Source organism: Pelecanus crispus, chromosome 8 (assembly GCF_030463565.1).
Source record: "Pelecanus crispus isolate bPelCri1 chromosome 8, bPelCri1.pri, whole genome shotgun sequence".
NCBI classification, from domain to species: Eukaryota; Metazoa; Chordata; class Aves; order Pelecaniformes; family Pelecanidae; genus Pelecanus; species Pelecanus crispus.
Genome location: NC_134650.1, coordinates 7324433 through 7341304, shown reverse-complemented (window position 1 = coordinate 7341304; position 16872 = coordinate 7324433). Strand labels below are relative to the sequence as shown.

General features: G+C 60.9%; 2 protein-coding genes across 2 annotated transcripts; one reads left to right on the top strand and one right to left on the bottom strand.

Annotated features, from left to right (window-relative positions):
- The first annotated feature begins 866 nt into the window (after positions 1-866).
- On the top strand, positions 867-8783 carry CCDC69 (coiled-coil domain containing 69). Its single transcript, XM_075715737.1, has 9 exons — positions 867-914; positions 6072-6141; positions 6573-6736; positions 6921-6996; positions 7177-7250; positions 7483-7584; positions 7950-8069; positions 8303-8400; positions 8615-8783. The coding sequence occupies exons 1-9, from the start codon at positions 867-869 to the stop codon at positions 8781-8783; spliced, it is 921 nt and encodes a 306-aa protein (XP_075571852.1).
- Positions 8784-10019: 1236 nt separating this feature from the next.
- LOC104034189 (cationic amino acid transporter 2) lies at positions 10020-16416 on the bottom strand. Its single transcript, XM_009487112.2, has 12 exons — positions 16044-16416; positions 15776-15931; positions 15359-15515; positions 14955-15091; positions 14382-14604; positions 13749-13885; positions 13252-13354; positions 12985-13127; positions 12433-12599; positions 11693-11801; positions 11337-11437; positions 10020-10118 (listed from the first exon to the last, which is right to left on the bottom strand). Exons 1-12 carry the CDS (start codon positions 16414-16416, stop codon positions 10020-10022), a joined length of 1905 nt encoding a protein of 634 aa, XP_009485387.2.
- Between the last annotated feature and the right edge of the window lie 456 nt (positions 16417-16872).

Below are 16872 nucleotides of genomic sequence, written 5' to 3'. Positions count from 1 at the left end.
CCTGCCTTTCCGCCCATTAATTTTTAGACAGGACACTTTCAAATCCATGTGTTTCCCTATCTCTTCATGACCCATTTCCAAAGTGCAGGATTTCCTCCTGGAAAAGGGCACCCTGGCTCCAGGCCCAGCATTTGGGGTGTTTGGGATGCTCAAGAGGGGGGATGCCAGGATGCAGTCCCCCAGGCAGTATGGACCACACCGAAAGCCTCCTCCAGCCAGCACAGCCACCCCCAGAGCAGAGCTCCTGCCAGTAAAAAGCATCCCAAAACCAGCACCTTTACACAACTACCCCAGCACGAGCTGAAACTTCACGGGGTGAAGGCGATAGCCAGGATGGGTCCTGCCTTTGCCCCTCGCATCCTCCTCCCAGGGGGCTGGGGTGGGTTCAACCAGGGCAAGCCCCCCGAGCCAGCCCTGGTCCGCCTTGACCCCAGCCCCGGCGCAGGGGTCCTGCTCCCCTTTCGCCCCACCCAGGAGCATCCCCGGTGCAGGGGACCCCAGGAACAGAGCGTTCCCGGGGCGGGGGGTCCCACTACCTTGCTTGGGACGAAGCATCCCGAGCCCAGGGCGGGGACACCCCAGGGTGGAGGGGCCCCAGGGCCGGAGCACCCCGGCCAGGCGCCCAGGGCCAGCCCCGGGGGCGGGCAGGCTGCGGCCGGGGGCCCGCCCGCGGCTCGGGGGTGCAGAGCACCCTCTCCCGGCACTGCCTGCGAGCAGCTGCGGGGACTTTTTTTTTTTTTTTAAATTTTTATTTTTTTTTTCTGCCTGCCAGCCCCAGCTGGGGCGGCTCGTCCCGTCCCGTCCCGTCCCGTCGGGGGATGCCGCCCCCCGCGCCCCGCGGCTGAGCGGCTCCCGGCCGGGGCCCCATGGGCTGCACCGGCAGCGCCCTGCGCTGCTGCCCCGCCGGCGGCAAGGTAGCGGCTGCGGGGGCTTGCGGGGCTGGGCTCGGGCTGGGCTTCGCCTGGGGTCGGGGCTCGCGTGGGACCGAGTGTGCGTGGAGATGGGGTTCGCCTGGGGCTGGGGTGCGCCTGGGGCTGGGGGTTGCGTGGGGCTGGGGGTTGCGTGGAGCCCTGCTTGCGCTGCTGGGGAGGAGGTGTGCTGGGGGGCACCCGGCGTGGGGCGTCCCCCCCCTGCCCCGGGGAGCGGCGGGGCTGGGCACTGCGGCAACCCCCGGGTGCGTGTGGCCCCACCGGCATCGCGGTGGGGGAGCCGGCACCGGGCGCAGCGGGAGCTGGCAGCCACCTGCCCTGCGGCCCCCTCCTGCGCCCCTCCGGGCTCTCCCCCCACACGACGGGGCAGCCCGTACTCAAGGGGGGTGCAGCAGCTGGGGTGACGATGCCTGTTGGAAATGCCGGTCCCATACAGGACAGGGATGCGTTCCCCCAGCTAGACCTCTGCCATCCTCCCACAGCATCCTCCCTCATCCCAGAAGTTGTGTCCCCCGCCTTGTGCCGAGTCCCCCCTTGTGCCAAAGGTGACACTTCTGCAGGGGAACGCTCTGAGTCCCCAGCAGATCTTGGTGCATTGCTCTGCGCTGAAGAGCTCTTCTGCGAGTTAAGGTCTAGAAATTATCTGCTGCTAATTAGTATTATTTTTTGCCATGCTCGTGCTGCCTTAGCACCCCGCCATTGGCCTCAGGAGTTGTTTGTGAAGTCGGATGTGCTGTGCGTACTGGTGTCGGTGGGTTGTGGTTGCTGGAGGGTGGCAGGGGCAGGAGGAAAGTCGGAAAGGCCCCGCGGTGCTGGCGTGCCCCCCAACGCGGGCAGCCCTTTGCAGAGGCAGCTGCAAGAGCTCGGCCGCCCGGGACCACGCGGCCAAAGCACAGCCCGCTGCTGGGGTGTGGGGGCAGCAGGCACAGAGGTTGCACAGCCCCGGAGCCAGCAAGTGTGTTTATTTACAGCACTTGCAGGCTTGGCTGCTTCTCCATATCATGGAAAATACCCCCCACTCTTCTCTATGTCCTCAGGTCGGATGCTTCTGGGCTGGTTTGTGACTGAGAGCTCAGAAGAAGGGGCATGGGACAGGGAGAAACAGCAGCCCCAAGGCCCCAGGTGTTGAGAGCCGCACGTTTACTGAAATGCGGAAATTTAAGTCGGAGTCATTTGCCCGCAGACGCCTCCCTTCCTGCGCTTGCCCGCTCTCGAGCTTTTCTGCTCAGCCTCGTGGCACTGCTCACCACAATTTGTGCCCCATAAAACAGCCCTGCTGCTGTGACTAAGTTGCAAGTTAATCCCGAAAGCAGCACCGAAAATCCCCTTTATAACAAAAAGGGGTAAGGGCAGGCATCGAGCCGCTCCTGCCCATGTTCTCGTGTCCAGGGTACCAAAAGGCGGGGTGGGAGACCTTCACCCTCCCGCTGCTGATGGGTGGACTTGCAGAGCTGGTCCCTTGGGGTTGCTTGGGGATGGGAGAGCCCTCAAACCCCAGAGGCGAGCCCGGGCAGGCCCTGGGTGCACGTCAGGGGTCTGGGGGCTGTCACGGGGCTGGGGGCTGTGGAGGTTTTTGGGGCCGATCCCAGGCTGGAGGTGACCTTGGGGAGTCCGTGCCAGGCTGGGTCCGGTGGGCGGATGGCATACCAGGCGCCGCTGCGTGCCCCGGGGGAGGCAGCTTGGCAGCCTCGTCCTTCCCGTCACCGGGCTGCGGGCGGCGGGGCGATAAGGAGGCACGGGCGCAGGTGCCGTGGCCAGAGCCCAGCCCCGAGCTGCAGGCACTGTCTCGGGGGTCCCTTCCCCTCCAGCTCCATCCACCCACGCTCGGCCGCTCGTTGTCACTGCTCGCCCTTCAGCTGTGCTCCTGGCGTGAGAGAGGCCAAGACGCCTCCCCGAAAGATCAGGGCTGAGGCTTGGCCACCTTCCAGGGCTGGGGTGAATTTATTTTGGAGATATAGGAACTATATGTAGCGGCAGGAGGCAGGGAAGGGTCAGGACGCAAAACTCAGGGCTGTCGATGGTGTGAAGGGTTTGCGTATGGTCTGTGGCACAGATCTGACTGTACGAGAGATGATGGCCATCTTGTAACACAACCGTCACGGGGGGAAGAACAGCAGCAGAGTCGAAGACAGGTCCCGTGGACCTGTGCCAGCATCACTCCGGCAGCACCGAGCATCTGCTGCAGGTCCCGGGGAGATTTTAGGGTCATGGGCCAAATCTTGCCCCATTTCTTCACAGCCACAAAGCAAAACCTAGTCCCTAGGAGCAGCGTCAGGATTTAAATGCTCGTTTCCTGCCTCTTTGTGATTTCGTTCACTGACGGTAACGTTGCATGGTTTAATTGCTTAACATACTTGTAAAGCAGGAAAAGAGGAAGAAAAATACAGTACAAAACCCCACATCAAGCTAAAAGCTGAAGCAGAGGCTGCAGCCGACCCAGCTGCCTGCAGCTGCCCACACCGTGCCACTGCCCTCTGCTCGGGTGCTCCCCACTGCTGACACCTTTCGAGATGCCTCAGGTTCTGCTGGGAATCCCGATTAATCCATCCATAAACAGTTTTGCTCCAGACCATTAGAAATATTTAGTTCTAAGAACGCGGATACTTTTTTTTTTTTTACAGCTAGAAGGTATTTTTTGGCATGAGCCTCCTCAAAACCAAAGCCAGAGGTTTCCATGCTGAGACCTTACAGGATAAGCAGCGCTGCCGATGGCCTGCACCTGTGGGACATTTTGGACTGCTGCTTCCCCGGGCCAAAGCCGTTCCAGCTGGAGCAACTCCCAACCTGCTCCTTTCACACAGAGCAGATACCGTGACTGTCTTCCAGCTCTCCAAAATGCACCGGGCGATACCAGAGACGCGGGTGCCACATGCTGCTCTGGAAGTGGCAGCGGAAGGTGCCTCTGTATTACAGTTAGTTTTCAGCCACGTTTTGGTTTTCACCCTGGCTTTGGAGCTCTCATCCCAAAGGACAACTGAGTGCTTAGGAGTAAAAGTAGCTCCAGACACTATTTTAATTGCTCCTAGAAGTAGGAAGGGTGCCTTGCTCGTAGCCTTGGGGCAGGTATTTAGATTTGGCTGCTGATGCTGGCATACCTCTTGCTCCTTTTAGCCATTTCTGAGTTCAGTGTAGTTGCCTCAAATCATCCTCCTTGAGCGGCCAAGGGGCTCTGAGGCCTCATCCTGCTGGATTTGGGGCATGGGGGAGAGGTGGACGCCCTGGATCCGCGCTGGGGATGTTGCCCATGCCATGGGGGTGATCAGGGGTGACCAGCCCTGGGCTCTCTGTCCTTGGGCATCACCTTTGCCACCGAGCAGGACACATGCAGCGGAGGTGGTTTGCTTTGGGCAGGTGAGGTTTGGGGGTCGCTCCTGGAGGATGCACCAGCGTCCCGCTCCTGGCAAGGCTCAGATCATCCAAAACCCTTGGGTGCTGTGTGACCCCACTGTGCCAGGACGGTCCCCCCACACAGCCTTTGCTTTGTTGCAGTAAAACCTGGGGCGGGGGTTGCTTTTGAGGTTCCTGTGATGTCCCTGGGCTTGCAAAGCCCCAACTGTCTCATCCACCCACACCCCATCAGACTCCAAAACCCAGCATGGGACACGGGGTACGTTAAATAGCAAGGGGATGCACATCAGCATGAGATGGGTGCGGGAGGCAGGCTGGAGACCCCGGGGACCCTTTGCAGGCAGGGGTGCCGGGGCTTGGCAGCATCCCAGTGCACACCGTGTTTGCAGGGTGAGCCGTGTCGGCAACGAGAGCAAACCCTGCGAATCCCGACCGCCTGGTGCCTCCTCGCCCCTCTGCCTGGGCCGCGTTCAGCGCCGCGGCCGCTCACGCCATAGAAGGGAAGATAAAGCCGTGGCTTCCCAGAGGCTCAGAGTTTTCCTGCGCTCTCTGGCAACTGCGCTTCCCTCCAGCTTCAGAAGGGGGGCTGCAGGGGAGGCGGAGGCAGGGATGCCTGTTTGCTTTGCCTCACTTTTTTTCCCCAAGCCAGGCTCCCTAATCTGGTCTGTATTTGGCCATGCCACTGCGACAGCGGGGCCGAGCCAGGGTGCAGCCAGCACAGCGGGGTCCCCAGCACCCCACGGGCTGCAGGGCTGGTTTCGTTAGGGACCGGTATTTTTAGGGGCGGCTTTGCCGGGGGCTGGAGAGCAGGAATGTGTCTGCAGGTGGATCCCCTCACCCGCGGTGCATCCGCACCCCTGCCCAGAAGCACAACCCGGTGATGGGCATCAGGGGCAAGATTTGCCCTGCACTGGGGAGGCCAAGCTGCAAAAGCAGGCAAGCTTTGCTTCTATCTTTCAGCAACAGATAAAAATATATCCATCTCTTTTTTTTTTTTTTCCCCCCTCCCCTCCAAGTGACTAAATTAAACCCATGCAGGGCTGGAAGGCATCCCATGGAGCTGTGTTGCTGAAGGCAGCTCCCGGCTCTGGGTTACATCAGCCCGGCGGCAGCAGTGGGAGCGTGCGGGAGCGCGCGGGGCCGAGCAGCACATTCCTGTGCTCCTGAGGTCATTGCTTGCGCCGCCGCCAGCCCTCGCCTGCTGCCAGCCCTGCACGGGGTCGGCATCGCCTCTGATTTATGGTTATTCTTCATTTCTCACTTCTGCTCCGGCACGGGCTGTGTCAAAGCCCAGCTGTGTAAAGCACCGGCAGAGGGGTGTGTTTGGGGTGCTGCAAGGTGCCAGGGACCAGGCTGACCCAGAGCATCCCGGGGCAGCAGGGACGGGGCAGGAGGAGGGTGGCAAGGAAGCACCCATAGCTGGAGCCCTGCCAAGTGCTGCCAGCTCTCCCCCACTAAATGTTTTGCTGCCGGAGCCTGTTTTGCACCAGCACCATGCTGGGGGGGTTTGTGAGCATCCCCCAGGTTTTCCAGCTGGTGGCTGGCAATGCCACATGGCAAAGTGGCCGGGACACGGGGAAACGAGCTCAGGGCTGCCTGCCAGGTGTTGTGTGCGCACCCATGGGTGCTCGGGGCTGGCAGAGGGCAGGGAGTCGGGGAGGGACCACTGCTGCTCAAGCACCCGTGTTTTAGCAGGGCTGAAGCGTGCTCAGCACAGGGTGCCTGGCAGCAGGGTGTCCTCTGCCTGCAGCCACCTTTGTCCCCCCCTGCTCCAGCCCCCTCTCTCTCTGCCAGAGACAGCTAAAAGCCCAGCAGCAGAGGGGACCAGCTTCCCAGGAGCTCACGGCCTTGAAGACAGAGAACGGTGAGAAGGAAATGTGTGTCTCCCCTACACGCTGTGCTTTCTCAGTGCGATATTAAGAGAGCAGTAGGACAGACCCTAGGGCAGCCAGCCTGCACCAGGGAGGATGGGGATGATGGCTGCACCCTCCACATGGCGCTGGTGCTGGTGGGCAGGCGTGATGGCATCCCAGAGACGATGGCATCCCATCCTCTCAGGCAGATGGGTCATCCCCAGGGCAGGAGGCCTAATGAGCCGTGTCCTCTCTGATCCTGCCAGAGCCATCCCAATTAGTGCTCATTTGCACCAGTGAGATGCGGGGGGAGGTATCTATCCAGTGGGAAGAGGACAGGGGCTGGACCCAGGCCACCGCGCTGGCAGGGCTGCCCAAGACATCCAAGCAGCCTGGTTAGCAGGATGCAGCCAGCACCATTTCAGCCGCGTTTGCGTTGCAGCCAATGCCGCCCTGTTGCTTGAGGATGGGAAGGAGAAGGCAGTGCTACGAGAGGAGCGGACGGCGAGCACGGGACTCCTCCAAGGCCAGGAGGAGGAAGAGGAGCGACTGCGGGATGCTGGCAGAGCAGGGACCACGAGAATCGCCCAGGACGTTAACATCCAGGTCGGTCGAAAAGGCGGGTGCTGCCAGGGGCAGTGGCCAGGCAGGGAACCTGTGGCCAGCCAGGACTTCCCAGGCAGTGATCACAGACCTGGCACACACTGGGCTGGGCTCTCCCATTTTTGGGAGAAGGAAGGTGTTAGGAAAGGGTCAGACACGTAGGGTTTGTCATCTCCCTGCTTCCCAGGTGGAAAAGGGAAAAGACCTGGGGCTGGAGGAGCAGTTCGATGCCCTGAGGAGGGAGCACATGGAGACCCTGCAAGGTGCGTGCCAGGACAGGAGGGCTCCCCACAGCCCCCCTGCCTGCTCCCCCGCCACTGCCGGTACCCCTTCAGGGTCGTGGGGATGCTGCCCTCCTGCTCCACGGCGTTGTGGGGCTCAGGTGGGGCTCGCTGCCCCAGTGTCCCCACACCAGTGATGCTCAGTTCTCCTCCCCGCTGCAGAGCTCCGGAAAGCGCATGAGCAGGAGAAGCTGCTGCTGGCAGAGTCCCACCACAGGTCCCAGGTGACCTTACAGGTACCCGTGGAGAAATACCTGGGGAGAGGGTGCTCGTGAAGGTCTTGAGGACCATCTGCTGGCTCTGCCATGGTGCCCTGAGCTCCTCAGCAGCCACCTTGGTCCCTGGTGTGCCTGGGGACCACGCAGGCTCCTCCACACCTGGGGTTATTGGGTGCCATAGCCCAGCAGTGCCCCTGCTCAGGAAGAAATCCCAGACACCTCCCATCCTGCTTCTTCCTGGCTACCCTAGGAGACGATCCAGGCACTGAATTCCCAGCTGAAGTCCTTCCAGGAGAGGATGAAGCGGGTAGAGGAATCTCTCTTGAGCACAGACTACAAGAAGCACATCCAGGTACAGGGAAATGTGGGACCGGTGGCCTCTGCAGAAGGGTGTCAGGGTGGGGACCTGCTCCGGGGTGCTGGTGCAAAGCCGGGGTGCTTCTTTGATGGTCCCTGAGAGCAGGGGATGAGGGGCTGGAGCTGGTGGGGGGCACGGGACAGATGAAGAGGGGAGCAAAGCCGCATCCCTGGGAGGTGCATGGGTTGTTAGGGTCCCTTGAACACAAGCGATGGGCGAAACGTGGTGCCTTGTGGGTACAAACCCATCCTGGGCCATGCGGAGCCCCAGCTGAGAGCACTAGCCCGGTGGGGTCATGCATGGGGGGGTGAACCGAGTGCCCACCCTGCTGTAGCTGCCACATCCCCTGTGCCCCGCAGGAGCACGGGAGCCCCAGCCCCTTCTGGGAGCAGGAGTTGGAGAGCCTGCACTTTGTCATCGAGATGAAGAATGAGCATATCCACAGCCTGGACAAGAAGCTGCTGAACCTGGAGACTGTGGTGCGTTCAAAGCGGGGGTTGCGGGTGGACTTTCCTCTTTCCATCTGAATCCCATCCAGAAATTGCAGCTGAAGTGGAGCTGGATGGAGCCTGGTTCCTCCCTCAGAGTGGGGAGGGGACATGGGTGCAATGCCACCATGCTCCCACCCAGCCAGCTTCCCCCCCAAGATGGGGCAGCAGGGAGGTCAGAGGCACTTTCCAGCTCCCTCCTCACCCTCGTGCCCCCGTTCCAGGCGGAGAGGAACCTTCTGCTGGAGGAGAAGGTGAAGACCCTCCAGCAGGAGAACGAGGACCTGCAGGTTCGCACCCAGAACCACTTGATCATGGCGAGGTAAGCGCTGGTCCCACACATCCCCTGGCTCCCTGGTGCGCAGTGGCAGGGTGACAGCAGTCGCGGGTGCCATCTCCAATGCGGGGAGAGGTGGCAGTGGGGCCGGGGGGGATACATCGCAGCCTGAGGTGCCACTGGGTGCTTTGCAGGGAGCGGAGAGGGCTCGCGGGTGCTTTGCCCAGCAGCTCTGGCAGCATTTGCCATTTGCCCACAGGCAGCTGTCGGAGGAGCTCCTGGCCGCCCGCGGGGCTCTGGAGAAGGAGGCACAGCTACGGGAGCAGGCTCGCCACGAGAAGGAGGAGCTGCTGTACCGTGTTCTCAATGGGGGGGACGGCTCCCCCTTCCCCATCGCCACCGGCGAGGTGCCCCTCATCGCCACGTAGCACGGCCGCCAACCGGCACCGCGCGCTGCCGGGGGAGCTGCTGGGGCTTTCCCCTGGGCGCAAAGCCCAGGGCTGCTCTCACAAGTGCCCCCACTGCCGGGGCAGGCCCCGGGCCGGCCGAGCCCTCGGGGCGGCCCCCTCCGACCAGGGCGATGGAGCATTTCACAGGACACTCGCGCCTGCCTTTCGCCAGCCTGTGCGGGGCTGCAGGGGGACCCTGGCCACCCCCCCGTGCCATCCCTGCACCCCTTCATCTGGTGGGAGGCTGTGGGAGGCTTTCTGGGGGTAAAAGGGGTCAGCCAGGACACGCAGATGTGGGCTGGATCCGACCCAGCACTTGGCTCTGAGCATAACCAGCATTAGTGCTGCGCAGGGGCACGGAGGCAAGGAAGATGAGGCAGTCACTGGAATGGTGCAGGGACAAGCACCAGGAGGATGAGGAGGGCACTGGGGACATGGTGGTGTTAAGGTACCTCACTCCCTGAGAAGTGCATGGCCAAGCGCAGGGCTGAGCCGCGGCAGCTTTCACGGGGATGGCAGCAAAGGGCAGGAGGGATGGGTGCAGCCAGGTACATCTACCACCTCTGGCACTGCCCTTGCCATAGACCATGTCAGCCTGCCCTGTTTTGGGGCTCAGCCTCTTCCTCAGGCTGCTCCGAGTCAATGCCACCCACTCACACCATTTCCAGTGAAAGCAGGGCTTCCCCTGCCCGGGACCTGCCTCGCTCCCTGGGGAGGGGGCTGGGGAGGGGGCCAGGCAGGGCTCCCACCCATGCCAGCCTCTCCCCATCACCGCCTCCATCTTCAGCAAATGTCTCCCAGGGATTGCTCCCGTGACCCAGGTGTGCTCCCACTGACCGCCACGCAGATGCCAAGCCCTCCTTGTCCCCGCTGCCCGTCAGCAGCACCACCAGCCCCATCTCCTCCCCTGAAGCCAGGCAGAGGCTGCATGCCCAGATGTGTACATTTGGGGAGCAGGCTTCAGCAGTGGCTGCCAGCAGGTGACATCCCTCCCTGCTCCGAGCCGGCACATCCCCATCTGGGAAGACGCTGCCAGCGTGGTAGCAGCTCCAGGCTGGATGCACACAAGCACTTTCCACTGGGCACATGAGTGTGGTGGGATGGTCGCTGCTCCGGGGGCTGTCACTGGCTTGTCCCCTCCCCGGGGCTGTTTAGCCAGGGGGGTGCGTGCGTGGATGTGCGTGCACCAGGCCAACGTGCTACTGGCTGTAACAATTACAAGTCTGTAAGAAGCAGCAGCCTCAAGAATCCCATCTCAGTGGTTTTTGAGGACTGGCGTGGGAGCATCTCACAGCAGGGCCGTGTGCTCTGCACCTGGGGCAGGGGGGAGAACGGGAATGGGTGGGAGCAGGCGCCAAGAAGCCACAACAAAGGAGCCCCAGAGGAGGCCCCCGCTGCCAGTCCCCCTGTTCCTGCTCCTTCCCTTGTTTCATTCATTTCAATGGGCTCCCAGCACAGGGCAGACCCCAACCCTCCCAGCCCTGCCAAGCCAGCAGGGCCACTGCAACAGCCGCTTCCGTCCTTTGTGCCGATCCTTATCGAGGAAAATGCTGGCTGAATGAGGCAGCCAGGAAGGCAACACGGATACGGGGTCTGGCTCTCACCTGAGCACCTCCACAGGGTGCCTGGAGCAGTAAATAGGGTTGCCTGTTGTGTCAGATCCGTGTCCCTTCAGGGCACCCACCGCTCCATGCATCCCCGCGGCTCTGGGGACGGGTGGTGGGGCAGCCTCCAGCTTTGCACAGCAATCTCAGGGCTGTGGGGGGACATGCCAGATGCTGTAGCACCAAAGCAGGGGAAATGGGGTAGGTTGCTGCCCCAGCAAATCCTGCCTAGCTGTGGTTGGAGGGGACAGGATCTCTGGGCAAAAGGAGATGAGGCTGGTGGGGTCTGGCACCCTGCTCTGGGCACCTGGTACCATGTTCTGCTGCCCTGAAGGCAGATTCTGCGTGGGACCTGGAGGAATGTGCCTGCCTCTGGGAAAGGGGAGTGCTGGGAACTGAGGAGGAAGAATAAATGAGTCCAGAAAAGGACTTGCCCACGTTAAGGAGGAAAAAGCCTGGTCTAGGCAGTGCCTTGGCAGTCATGCGGGGACAGGCAGGTCAGCCCAGTGTGGAGGGTCAGGGCAGCATGAGATGCCTCGGCTCCACTCTGCCATGAGCAGCTGAGGGGCTGAGGGGAAGTTGGGGGGGCTGCAGGGAGAGGCTTCAAAGGCAAAAAAACCCCACAACCCAGTAACAGCAGCACAAACACTTGTCTGCTTTATCCTCATCAAACAAAACTCCTTCACAGCAGGGGGTTCACCATGAGGATTCAGGTTGCTCAGGAAGGTTCACCAGACTCTGGAGAAAACAGCTCCTGCAGCTCATGTCAGGGCTGTGCCCCTCCGCGGGATGGGACCTCCAGCCCAAGGGGCCTCTTTGCCCCCCAGGCACAGGGTGGAGGGAGCCAGGCGCTCGGGGACCAGCCTGTCTCCTTTTATTGCTCTGGAGCAGATGGGCACCACGCAGTCCCGCAGGGCTCTGGGGCCACCTCCCCGGCCGTGCTTCCCAGTGGTTCCCGGGGGGCTGCGCCTTCAGGCCGGCGGCTCTCGGTGCTGTGCCAGATCCCATAGCCAAAGTAAATGAGGAAACCTGGGAACAGGCAGAATAGGGTGTGGGGGGGTCCTCTCTCTTCCCTCCCCTCCCAGCCACAAAGTTCCCACTCCTTTGGGCCACACATCAGAGGATGGGGTGCTCCCGCCACCCTTTGACATTAAAGTTTAGCATCTCCTCCATCCACCCACCACTGCTCTGCAGCCAGCATTAATGCCGTGGGCTCTTAAACCACCTAAGCTCCATCCAAAGTGGTTGCCACCAGCTCCGGCACCTCTGGGTGGCCGGGCTTACCAATGGCCATCCAGAGCAGGTACCGCAGCCAGGCAGCCACGCTGAGCTGGGCCATCAGGATGCTGTTGATGGTGATGCTGAGGAGTGGCAGGAAAGGCAGGCAGGGAACCTACAGGGAGCAAGCAGAAGGCAACAGGGTCATGCCTTCACCCAGAGGCACCAGCTGACCCATGGGCATGGGTTTCACAGCCCACTTAGGCTCTTTGCTGGTTTGGCTAGTTGCCGACAGGCGAGGGGAAGCCCAGCCCAGCCATCGGGCTGCAAGGCTCTGAGACCTGAGCTGGGACTGCAGCCTGTGCTGGAGAGGGATGCTCATGGAGGGTGGTTTGGTTGCCAGGTCCTGCACCGGGGCAGGAGGTGCTGCAGGATTTAAGGGGGAGGCAGTAAACCACTAGCAAAACCAATTGAGGTGCGAGGACTGGGTTTCTTTTTACCGAAGAGCAGCTCTGCTCAGAGGGGCTCAGTTGGGGCTGCAGGAGGTACCCCTTTGGGCTGCAAGACATGGCAGGAAGAACCAGGCAGCCCTCAGTCCCTAGAGAAAACCCCGTGAGCTGCCCAATGGCTCCAACAGCGCTTTGTTCAACATCGACGCAGCAAAGGTCTGCCTGACCTGAAGCAGAGGGAACGCCACCCCAATGCAACATAACCCTTTCCCCATGGGGCTGGGGCACTCGCCTCCTCTCCATCCCCCAGGTCCTTCTCCATGGGGACGGCACCCAAGAGCCAGGCTGTGTGCTCACCATGAAGGATGCTCTCTCCCGGCTCTGAGGCTGCCTCCAGATGAGCAGAGCTGCCACCAGGATCCCCAGGAGAGGCAGAGCCAGAGCAGCAATGCACCAGGCACCCCCGGCCCGCAGGCAGGGCAGCCTGGCGGTGCTCACCCAGCTCACGGCGCAGACCAGGGCGGCTGCGGAGGGACCATGGCAGCACGTCAGGGCAGCGCTTCCCTGGGCTGAGCCCGTCCCTCTCCCGGGGTGCAGCACCCAAGGTTGCCATGGAAAGAGGGACAAAGGACAACCAGGGGACAGGGCTGGGTGGCTTGTCATGGTGAGTTTAGCTTTTCTCTCCAGCCAGCCTGGGAAGTGGAGGACATTTCCCAGGTCCCTCCGGGTCAGCTAGCTGTGCGGCAGTCGGGAGAGGGCAGGAGGGAGTCAGGCAGGCCTTGCCTGCATCCCACTGCTGGGTGGTTTTCAGCAAGCAGGAACCTGCCAACCCATGCTACAGCAGCGATGTCCCCTGTGGGTCCCCCCAAGCCGGCTCCCAATAAAGCCCATGATCAATCCCAGGTGTACCTATGGCTGTCAGAGCCCAGGCCACCACGGCAGAGGAACCTGGGGTGGGCTGTGGGGGCGGCCGGACAAGATGGTCCCACCAGAGCTGCCCAGCTGCGACCTTCACCGCAGCAGTGTCCTGAGCACTGGGTCCAGGCTGGTACCTGAGGAGCAAATATTGGATGTCAAGGTGCCTGAGTGTGTACCTGTAGTGCACCAAGGCCAGTGCCTTGTCCCGGGCATGGCCAACATCAGAAGTTGGGTAAGCCCTGTCCCCAGCAGTCTCACCTGAGCAGCAGCACACAGCCAGCCACCAGAGAGTAGCCCAGCAGCGTGCCAATGGACATTATGTCAACCAGGGCTTTCAGGTCAAAGAGGAGGGCCAGGAAAGCTGCAGGGACGAGAAGCCCTTTCAGCCTCCTGGCAGAGCTGGCAGCACTGCTGCTGTATCCATCTCAGCCATGCTCTCTCTCCCTCTGCCCCCCCGGAACCCTCTGCCACCCACTGCAACAGGACTCAAGCACCTCAATGAGCTGGTGATGCTTCAGTCACTAGTGCAAAGCATCCTGCCACCTCCTGCCTGGCAGCTCAGAGAGGCTGAACTGGTGTCTGGGATAGCACCAAGGCCAAATGGTCCTCACCCACAGCGAGGAGACCTCTCTCTAGGTGGAGAGAGATTGCTCAAACAGCTACTGGCAAGCTAGGGGGTCTGTGTTTGTCCTGCTGAAAGAGGACATCCACCAAGCCCTGCTCAAGGTTAAGGGGTAACCCAATCACTCACCCACCTGCCACTCCTCCAGACACCAGTGTTGCCACCACTGGGCATTGACGGCAACTAACTTTGGCCAGAGGTTTGAAGAGGAGCCCATCTCGAGCCATTGCATACAGGATCCGTGGCATGGGGAACATGGAGCCCAGAAGGCTGCAGAGAGGGGAGGACATGGGGGAGAAGAGGGCAGGAATCCAGGAGATGCCATCCTGCCTTTTGCTCCTCCTTGGGTGCCAAGGGAGCTCCTGTTCATTTGTACAGTCTGTGACCTTCTCAAGACCACGCTGACAAGACCATCACTTCCCTCACCATCAGATGAGGGACAGTGTCGGGGAAGTGATGTCCACAGGTCACCAGGAGCCCTGTGCACACCAAGACACCCCAGCCTGCTCCTGCAGTCATGGTGCCACCAAACACCTGACCACATCCTCCAAATCTGAGCTATAAGTGGGATGCCAAAGGGTTCGGTTGCTCTCCTCAATCAGGAAGAGCCAGGCTGGGAGCAACAGGGTTTGTGAGAAAGGACTGAGGGATTTTGGCAGAGCAGGGCAGTCAGAAGGAAGGGGCTGGGGATAGCTCCTGCATGTGTTATAGCTCCAATGCAACCTTGCTCTGAGCCACAGAGCTGTTGTCAGGGGCTGCCCCTCACCTGGTCGTCAGGGCACACAGTGACCCCACAGCCACAGCATGCTTTGCACTGCTCCAGCCAACATATTCAAAAGCCACTGGGAGCGGGCTCATGGTGTCCAGGAGGTAGTACGGCATCATCAGGGTGAGGGCAGCAGACACCCCAAAGTATGCAAGGAAGCAGATGAGGAGGGAGAGGACAATGCCTATGGGGATGGATCTCTGTGGGTCCCTCACTTCTTCCCCTGGGGAGGACAAACTCAGCTGTAAAAACAGGCGCTCATTTAATATCCCATATTCCCCCACAAGAGGGGACACAGAGGCCTTCTAGCAAGGACCACTAGACCTGGGCTCCAGGGTTATGGGGATAGGGATTGCCTCTGCTTCAGGATTAGCCCAGTTGTGCCACATGGACTCTTATAGTTTGTCCTCTGAGCACGGAGGGCAGGAGAGAGCGGCTGCAGCACAGACTCAGCAATGTGCCCATTCCCAGCCCAGCCCTACACCAGCTCCCCTGGCTGTAGGGAGAATCACTGCCACAGTCCCCAGGCCTGCAGGGGAAAGTCCCACCAGCATCTCTCCCTGCCTCACTTACCCATGGTAGCGATGCAGTCAAATCCAACAAAGGCGTAGAAACAGGTAGAGGCTCCAGCCAAAGTCCCGGTGAAACCGTAGGGCATGAAGCCTCCCACCCCAAAGGCACTGGTCATGTTGTCAGCCACGGACTGGTTCCTGGGAGGAGGAAGAAGAGTCAGGCAGTGCAGAGGGGTCAGTGCAACAGGGTCCCAGGATGGTGCCAGGCTGAACAGTCCATCCAACCTGCTCACCCCTCCAGCATCAACCCAGGAGGGCTTAGGACTTTGGCTCTTTGATGCATTGCCAACAGGGCAGGGAGAAATGGGAGAAAGCGGGATTTCCTGGTATAAAGCATTAGGGGGATGACCCAGCCATCCCCATTGCCTTCTGAAGGCAGCACAGGCAGAGCCGTGTCCCTCATACCCAACTGCCCCTGGCAGGTCATCCTCCCCAAGCTTCCAGTTGCTCAGGTCGCCTTTGATGAAGCCGCTCGCTGTGACAAAGAGCAGGACAAGCATGTTGAGAGCTGTGAAGGCTTTGTTGACCGTGGTGGACTCCTTCACTCCAAAGGAAAGAAGCCCTGGGACAAAAAGAGCAAAACTGGCCAAGCCCCCTGGATGACACCAGGCCCAGGGTAGACGTTGCTGGGGAGGGTGAAAAAGGGGGGACAGTGGTGGAATCAGGGATCTGCAGATTGCCCCAGATTCCCCTTGTATTCCCCATTCTTTGCTCAGGGAAATGGCAAAGCCTCAGAGGGGTCAGCACCATCCTGAAGAGCCCATGGTGGGGTGCGGAGCTCATCCTACAGGATGGAGGGTGGCACAGGGGGAGGCATCCTACCTGCCAGCAGGACCACCAGGCCAGCGGCAAAGGCATCCAGGTGCTCTGCCAGCCCCACAGAGCTCATGGCTGCATGAGCACCCAAAAACTTCCCCATCTTCTTGCTGAGGAGCTGGTCAAAGGTAGCACTCCAGGCCCGGGCAACACTGGCAGTACCTGGGGAGAGGTAGCGGCCGGGGCAGTGATAGTGGCCCCGTGTGTCTGGGAATGACACCCAGCAAAGTCACCAATGTAAAGCAAAGGTGGAGGGATCAAAATGGTCTTATACCAATGACATAGGACAGCAGCAGATTCCACCCAGCGATGAACGCCCACAGCTCACCCACTGTCACGTAGCTGTAGAGATAGGCGGACCCAGCCAGGGGCACGCGGGCCCCGAATTCGGCATAGCACAGTGCTGCCAGAGCAGACACCAGAGCTGCAATCAGGAAAGAAAGGACGATGCTCGGGCCGGACCTGGTCTTAGCCACTTCCCCTGCCAGGACATAGACACCAGCCCCCAGCGTGCTGCCCACTCCCAAGGTGATAAGGTCCATGGTGGAGAGGCAGCGGCGAAGGATGGAGCCCTCCAAGCCAGCCGGGACTCGCTTTCTGCGGGAAAGCATCTTCAAAACAGAGAGTAGGCAGCCCCAGCATGGCATCTGCAGGAGAGGAAAGCAGCAGGCGTGAGGATGCTGCTGCCCGACAGGCACCATCCTGGGGATGTGACCCAAACCCAGCCTGAATGTTTTCTTTGCAGCTCCCACCATCCACGTGGTGCTTTCCAGACACCCTGGGTGCTGCCTGTGTTCTGCCTCTGCCAGAAAAGCAGCCCATTGTGGAGCAAGATGGGGCTAAAATGGCTGCTTTGCTCTCTCATCCCCAGGATGCTCCACTTGTGGAGCAATGCGTGATTGGCATTTGCTGGGCTCTGTCCAATTTGTGCTACGGTGAGAGGGGACAAGGACACCCTGCTTGTCCCCCTGCCAGCTCAGAAATTCCTATTGCTCCAGCAGCATCCCCAGTAGGGATGCACAGCCAGCATTGTCCCAGCCTTGACGCTGCCACTATTTGAAATGCAGAAACTGGGCCAGAGAAGAAGGGATGGAGATGCTCTT

Excerpts from the sequence above, each read along its gene's own strand:
- LOC104034189 (XM_009487112.2), bottom strand. The coding sequence starts at position 16,416 with ATGCCATGCTGGGGCTGCCTACTCTCTGTTTTGAAGATGCTTTCCCGC. Across the intron at positions 12,600-12,984 it reads CTGGGCTCTGACAGCCATAG|CCGCCCTGGTCTGCGCCGTG; the intron begins GTACACCTGGGA and ends GTCCCTCCGCAG. Across the intron at positions 11,438-11,692 it reads CCTGCTCTGGATGGCCATTG|GTTTCCTCATTTACTTTGGC; the intron begins GTAAGCCCGGCC and ends GCCTGTTCCCAG.
- CCDC69 (XM_075715737.1), top strand. The coding sequence starts at position 867 with ATGGGCTGCACCGGCAGCGCCCTGCGCTGCTGCCCCGCCGGCGGCAAG. Across the intron at positions 915-6,071 it reads GCTGCCCCGCCGGCGGCAAG|AGACAGCTAAAAGCCCAGCA; the intron begins GTAGCGGCTGCG and ends TCTCTCTGCCAG. Across the intron at positions 6,737-6,920 it reads CCCAGGACGTTAACATCCAG|GTGGAAAAGGGAAAAGACCT; the intron begins GTCGGTCGAAAA and ends CCTGCTTCCCAG.